Source organism: Trachurus japonicus, chromosome 14 (assembly GCF_045865225.1).
Source record: "Trachurus japonicus isolate A0001 chromosome 14, Traja_1.0".
Classification (NCBI taxonomy): Eukaryota; Metazoa; Chordata; class Actinopteri; order Carangiformes; family Carangidae; genus Trachurus; species Trachurus japonicus.
Window position 1 is genome coordinate 6,159,555 of NC_140920.1, and position 7,613 is coordinate 6,167,167.

General features: G+C 38.0%; 1 protein-coding gene across 1 annotated transcript; it reads left to right on the forward strand.

Moving 5' to 3' along the window:
* The first annotated feature begins 3,173 nt into the window (after positions 1-3,173).
* Positions 3,174-7,396, forward strand: LOC146974121 (uncharacterized). Its single transcript, XM_085798926.1, has 6 exons — positions 3,174-3,228; positions 3,485-3,805; positions 4,679-4,810; positions 6,297-6,431; positions 6,631-6,774; positions 7,305-7,396. Exons 1-6 carry the CDS (start codon positions 3,174-3,176, stop codon positions 7,394-7,396), a joined length of 879 nt encoding a protein of 292 aa, XP_085655052.1.
* Positions 7,397-7,613: the final 217 nt, after the last annotated feature.

The window sequence follows — 7,613 nt, forward strand, 5'->3', positions numbered from 1 at the left end:
TGAAGCAGCGCTCTCTCTTCCTCTTTCCCGTCTCTCTCCAGCTGTCCTTTCAAAATAAAGGCACAAATAGTCCCCCAAAAAAAGCACTGACTCGTGAGCTGGTGGTGCTGAGATATTGAGTGTGGCGGCCGCCACCAAATTATCTATGCAGGAAAAACCCTGAACATATGTGATTTTAAGAGAAAACACTAGATCGGGATATCGTTGTCGAGATATACATCGTTGTTGGGAGATACAATTTTGTACATATCGCACAGCACTAGTTCAGAGAATTTTTTAATTTATTTTTTAAAGTATTTTTTGGGGCTTTTATTGCCTTTATTTGATAGCTCATAGTGAGATAGACAGGAAAGGGGGAGGCAGAGAGAGGGGGAATGACATGCAGGAAAGGTCTGCCCGACGCAGGATTCGAACCGGGGACGCCTGCGGTGAGGACTGTAGCCTCTACATGGGATGGCCGCCTTAACCACTGCGCCACACACCGCCCCACTAGTTCAGAGAATATTGTTTTAAGTTGGAGGAGAGTGACTTGATTTTAGGAAATAGGACATATACGACCTGTAGTCCGCCGCATCAAAGTAAAATTCCCCCCATATGAAGCCCCGAAGGTTGGGGAATCCACCCACTTTTGAAAAATAAATTTCAGACCCTGAATTTCATCTTATTTACTTATTTTTCAAACCTAACACAACTGACAAGTTGGCATGTTTCTTTGTCTTTCATTCTGCGTCTCAGCTCCACCACGTGGCATCTTTTGTGCAGATATCAACAAGTCTATGGGTTGTGTATCTCATTGATCAAAATACAAAATAACATGTTCATTATGAATCCATGCATATATAGCACAAAAACACACAATTATTATTATTTCTATTCACAACAAAACAATCAACTGAGATGACCTGTTCTTATAATCAAGTAATTCATTCCAAGTACCACCAGCTCATACAATGCAGAATTCAGAAAATAGAAAAATTTCATGTTCAAGTGTTTGAGATTGATAAGCGATATTCAGGTTGAGGCCAGTTTTCTGAAAGTTTGTCATTAAAATTACAGTTTTTCTCAATCGCTTTGGTGCTTTTCTCACATCACTCTTAACATTTGCACAACAGTTATTTATCACAAACTGCAAAACCTAGTGGGTAACCTGCAAAAGTGCGTCACTTGCTCAAAATGGATTGTCCATCCCTCAAAAGCAAGTACTCATGTCAATGAAACTGTCAGTGTCTGGGGCGGTGCGTGGCGCAGTGGGTAGAGCGGCCGCCCCATGTAGAGGCTACAGTCCTCGCCGCAGGCGTCCCCGGTTCGAATCCCGCGCCGGGCAGACCTTTCCGGCGTGTCATTCCCCCTCTCTCTGCCTCCCCATTTCCTGTCTATCTCTACTGTCATCACTATCAAATAAAGGCAAAAAGCCGAAAAAATATACTTTAAAAAATGAAACTGTCAGTGTCGTCAAAATGAGAAGTCCTGACACCATCGTTTATGAACAAGACAGTCAAATGGCTTTGTCATGTTAGGACACGTTATTCTCTAAGTGTTTTCCAATGCAAAAAGTGATGATACTACCTGAACATGCTCAAGACAGCACTATACACTACTTGTACAGCCATGTGAAAACTACAGTAAAGTTACACATGACTGTATTTAGTGGAGATACTGAATATGTTTCACATTTCTACTGCATAGCTCTTTGCAATTCTGATTTGTTCACAGCATTGTGCAAAGGAAAAATACACTACAGTCATCTACAACAAACATAAGAAACACTCTTTGGGTACAACTTCACGTAAACTATGTTGCAGTACATATAGTAACTGAACCTACAGAGTACTGTAAATCATTCCTGCACATCCAGACGTTCCAGTCACATTTTCATCTACATCACTCTGAAACAGATTCAATATTCCCAAAGATACAGTAATGTCATCCTTACATTGTATCTCTTTCAACCTTATGCCATTGTTTGTAATCACCATTGCACAAATGTCTTGTTCTTGTAGCAGAGTAAAAAGGGCTCAGTCTCTTCCACCTCTGTGAGGTTGTCTTGTAATCCTATGTGATGCAGAGTAAAATTACAGTAATGTACAGTACATGTACTGCATCAACCATTATTACTGTAGTGTACAATACTGTCAAAGTGCTTCCTACTTGTAAAATGCTGTAGTACAGTACCGTACTGTAAAGATGGGAAATCTTTACTGTGGTTGCTGTAATACATTACAATTCAGTAAATCTGTTCTCTAGTGAAGCTGTAAGTCTAAATGTAAATGTAAAAAAGTTCTTGTCCCACTGTATCTTACAGTAATGCCTGACACAATGACAGCAGTGCAGATTGTTTAGTGCTGAATTACTGTCCAGTACCATACATACCTGTTGTTCCTTACTGTAAATGTTTGAATAATTGAATTCACAGTGCTTCTCCCAACATTTAAAACTAGTTTGACAGATTTTGAAAACTAGTTCAAGAATTTTGTATGTAATGACTCAAGCAATGAAATGAGGACTATTAGTTTTATAGGGAAAGACTATTCAGCGTTCAAAAGTATAGTTCATTTTGACTGACATGACATAAACAAATGATAATGTTGTAAAACAGCAGAGAATTGTATGAGAGCAACTGATACATGCCCAAAAGCATTTGCAATTTGTTCAGAGGAAGGAGAAACTGCTACTATGATGTGGACAAATGACTACATGTTGTGGAGGTTGAACTAATAGTTATGAGAACTTTCATTCTGATCTGAGAATAGCACCAAAGCGACTGAGAAAAACTGTAATACAATACAAGCCAATAAAAAATAGAATAAATGAGTAAAATCGGTTTGGCGCCTCAGTAGTACGTGGTTAAGTGCAGACAACAGCTTCCTCATCTGAGATCAAAAGACCAGAAATAACCTGCACTACTGTCAGTGGAAATATTGACAAGATAGTCAGCGAGCCACAAAGACATCTTACTCTTCAAGAGGTTAGTGAGCATCTACATTAAATTAACATGTAAAAATATATTTTAATAATTTTGAATTATGCAGCAATTTGTCAATCCAGACAAATACTATAAGAAAAAGGCGAGTATACAACTATATATGGTGGAAGACATTTCGTGATCTTAGAATTATAAGGTTCTATCTCCATTACCATGTTTTAAACTTAATTTGATTTTCTTACAACAGAAAATGAATTTCATCTACTTAATCGTCACAACTCTGACAACAACAGCTCTGGCAAAAGGTAAAATACATTCCGTTTAAATTGTGGGGTTATAGCACTGGTGCATAGATCCAAATCACTATTGAGGATGTCATGTTTGAAATAATTTGCCAAAGCAATTGCATTATGAGTTATGTCAATAAACAAATAATTATAAAAATAAATAAAAAATGCTGAAACCCTTATACTGTAGTATATGTGTGTTACAATGTTTATGTTGCAAACCAGTTACAGTGTTAAATGATGCAATAGGTATTTTGTTTTTCTTTTCCATCAGGGGCCATGGAGTGCAATTTATCTGAACGCATTGGAGCTCAGCAGTGTTTTGGAGTACTTGGGGAGCCAGTCATTTTTTACCCACTAACTGGTACAAATACACAGGCAACGCTGAAAAAGGACGACCTTACCATTTTAAAAGTAATCAATCATACGGGAACCATTTACGGCAAATACAAAGATCACTCATCATTCTTCACGAATGGATCCTTTAAGCTTGAAAAGGTGTCTAAGAAAGACACTGGATATTATGAGCTGGAAACACATACGCTTACTGATGGTTTATTTCTGCACAGAATAAACATCAGTCTAGAAATACAAGGTAAGACTAAAAAATGTGTATTCAGTGCACTATCAGTATTACTTTTTTTTTTATAGACAAATAAGTTTATTAGGAGTGGCTAATCAGTGCAATTTCCCGACTCAATCCTGATTAATTAATTATTAATCCATTGGATTACCAACCGATTTTTGATTAATGATTCTGGCCAATTATTGCCGATTTATGATTTTCCATTTTAAAATAACAATCCTCCAAATTTCACCACAAACTTATTGCACCATTAAAGCAACATTGCAGAGTTTACCAGCCTTAAAATAATGTTTCCTAACTCATTGCAATGGTAGAAAAATGGTTAATAGGATGAAAGGTGCTGCCGCTACAGCCTGAGCCGGGTCGCGTCGGCTGAAACTGCACTATGTAACTTCCCTGCACGGGTAAAATAACAGTGTAGGTGAAAACATATTTGACACATATATTCTACAAGAGAACAAAGAGAAAGGGAAAAAAATCACGTTGTAATGTTGAACTTAGAATTCCTGACATGAAACCTAAGGTATCCACACACGCTTTTAGCCCAGATGGAGCTGCAATTAAATCCTGTAGTCGTCCACACTATAATTGTGATTAATTGATTCTTTTCACCACCCCTAATGTTTTTAGTGTTAATAACAACATCAGTTTTCTTAAATTGAAATAAAATACAGATACCTGAAGACGAAAATTTGCCAAGTTAACAGTGTTGATACTTTGTGTATTTGATTATAGACCTTTTCAGAGAGTATAAACAAATACAGGTGTTACCAAGGATACTAATTAAGGCTCCATTCCATTTAGTGTACCAGAGCGTTTTCTAATGAGCCACACCTGTCTTTTTTATACTCTCTGAAAAGGTCTATAGCATTTGTCTTCCAGCTCCAGCGTCTCAACCAGTTGTTTCTCAGGTGTGTTTGTCACCAGAACAGATGAAGGTCAGCTGCTCCTCTGAGGGAGATGGAGTAGAGTTCACTTTGACTTTGGACGGTCAGTTACTGACACAGACCAGGGGCCTCATGTATCAAGACTTGCGTGGATTTCATACTGAAACATGGCGTACGCCAAAATCCAGAAAGTGTCGTACGCACAAAGAAAATCAGATGTATCAAAGTGTGCGTACGCATGGATCCAAGCACTTTTCCTTTGTACATCCCAATCAACGTGGAATTGAGCGCACATGTAGAAGTGCCGAACTCCTCCCTGTCCACGCCACCATTTAAATATGCAAATAAATAAATGTAAATAAGGCCTGCACCAAAGATTATCTTCTCTTCACGGTCAGATAACTCCATGAAAAACTGTGAGGAAGAGCAATTTAACAAAATTTGAGTTGACGGTGCTCCTCGATAAAGTTGAGCCGCGTAATATAAAGGTGAATGTGACGCGGGCGACCGCTGTCATCCCAAATGAAAGCAGACAATGTAGCCTACTCAATAATTATATTATGTGAAATGGATTTACGATTTTCATTTGCCTTTTTTTATACACAGATCGCGTAGTAAATAAATGCAGAAGTGCGCCAGGGAGGCTGATCAAGACACATGTCCAACTTTAGGCATGTGTTTATTGACATTAAGTACTTTAGTGTGTGTAGTTTAACCAGCAAAAAAAGAAAGTCACTGACAGTGTGATATCTGGGCGGACATGCTCAGTGTGCATCGGGGGTTATAGGACAATTAAACAAATACATTTACTTCCACCTATCTAATTGCAACACGTGGATGGGTTGTTCATAAATGTGTCTCTGATGTGCACATTACTCTGAGGACTAATTGTTTTCACATTATTAACAGTTTCCCAGCTTCACCTCTAAGTGTCACTAGGGTTGCAAAATTCTGGGAATTTTCAAAGTTGGAAAATTTCCATGGGAATTAACGGGAATATATGGGAATTAATGATAATATATGGGAATAAACGGGAATATATGAGAATATATAGGAATTAACGGGAATATATGGGAATTAACGGGAATATATGGGAATAAACGGGAATAAATCCTAAATTTACAAAACTGAAGGTTGGCCCTTAACGGGGAATTTGGGGGGGGGGGCGTATTATGTTTTTTATTGTATTATTTTGCATATATGTTTTATTGTATTATTTTGCATATATGTCTGCTTATTACAAAACAAAATATTTACATTCCGGTTTGGATATGATACAGTTTGTTTAAATTATCCCCAATTTCCAGTTAATTCCCATAAATTCCCATAATTCCCATGGAAAGTTATTTCCAAAATTCCCCAGCTTAACTTCCCATGGAAAGTTTCTGGTAATTTACCGGAAATTTACTGGAAATTTTCTGCCCCTTTGCAACCCTAAGTGTCACCAAAGGAACAATAGCTGTAGAAACGTGCGTACGCCAGCTATGGAGTTGGCGTGGGCCACCGCACTTTTCCACGGTCATTTCACTTTTGATACATCTGAACGTTGGCGTGGAAAATGACGTACGCCACTTTTTTGTGCGTACGCAACATTGATACATGAGGCCCCAGAGCCGGGAGCACAGATGAACACCACATACCCAGTGTTACCATCAGCTTACGCGGCCATCTGACAGGAACCTTGACATGTAATGTCCATAACAACGTCAGCAGAAAGGAAACATTTAGCCACCTCACAAACTGTAGTGGTAATGTAAAATTTCATAAATTTATTTAAAAAAAACAACCTTTACTTATTTCATTGACTGATTTATTTATTCCTTTTCTTTTAAAAAAGGAAAATTGAAACCAGTATCGCGCATAGAGTTTAAACATGGGGTTTTGAGCAATGTTTTCTCCTACAGTTTCAACATCATCTAATATAGGTGTTAATGTTTGTGTTTCAAGGTTCTACTTCACAACTTGGTCTTGTAGCTCCGAGTGTGACGGCAACGGTCGCCTGCCTGCTTCTCCTGTTGGTTTTGTTTCTTGTCATCAAACACATCAATAAGAAGAAAAGAACGAACCCAGAACCCAGGACTGTTAATAAAGGTAAGAGAAAGACTTTCTACCAGCTCCATGTAGGGTAATCAAATTTTAATCGTGATTTCAATTTTTCGTTCCAACCGATCTCAAAACTTTTCCGTCCCCGAAGCCTGCGCTCAGAGAGCACCATCATTTGGTCGACAAGAAAGTTCAAACAAGTTTTCTAGTGTGGGAACATTAGGAGCAAAAACATATACATGGTTTGGTTTTCTTTAAGATTATAACAACAACAACAACAACATCCTTAAAAGAGTAACCGATCATTTGTCTTTCTACCAACATGTGTCAGTTAATTTACAAAAGCAAAGTGAGTGAGTGATTGTTGGCTGGTAAGTAGGTTAGTTAGTTTTTTTTGGTAAGTAGGTTAGTTAACTCCTCTGGCCTGTTGTTGCTGATTCATTAAACGTGCAGGTCGTTGGCACAATGAAGCACCCCCCAAAATTAAAACATACTGTAGCCTGTACGTTTCGTCTGATTACTTATCTCCCTGATACACAGATCTGAATATCTGAATTCTTCATTTTTGTTTCTTTTAGATCACGCTGAAGATGAAGTTGTCTACTCTGATGTTAGAGTGATGAAGAAAACAAGAGAAACCAGACCCAACAGGCATCAATACACAGGTTAATCTGCTCAGAAACCATTACTCATGATGACTACGCCTTAGCCTAAACCCTGATCTGATCCGAGCAGTTTGTGACCGTCCCTGCTATATGAAAATTTTTTATTTATTTTTGATTCTTTTTTTGGATTTTTGACTTTGAATGGAGTGCAACTGCAGAAACCTGATGCTGTGGGTACATGAATTAACTTAGTTTGAAAAAATCATCTGAACCAAAATAACC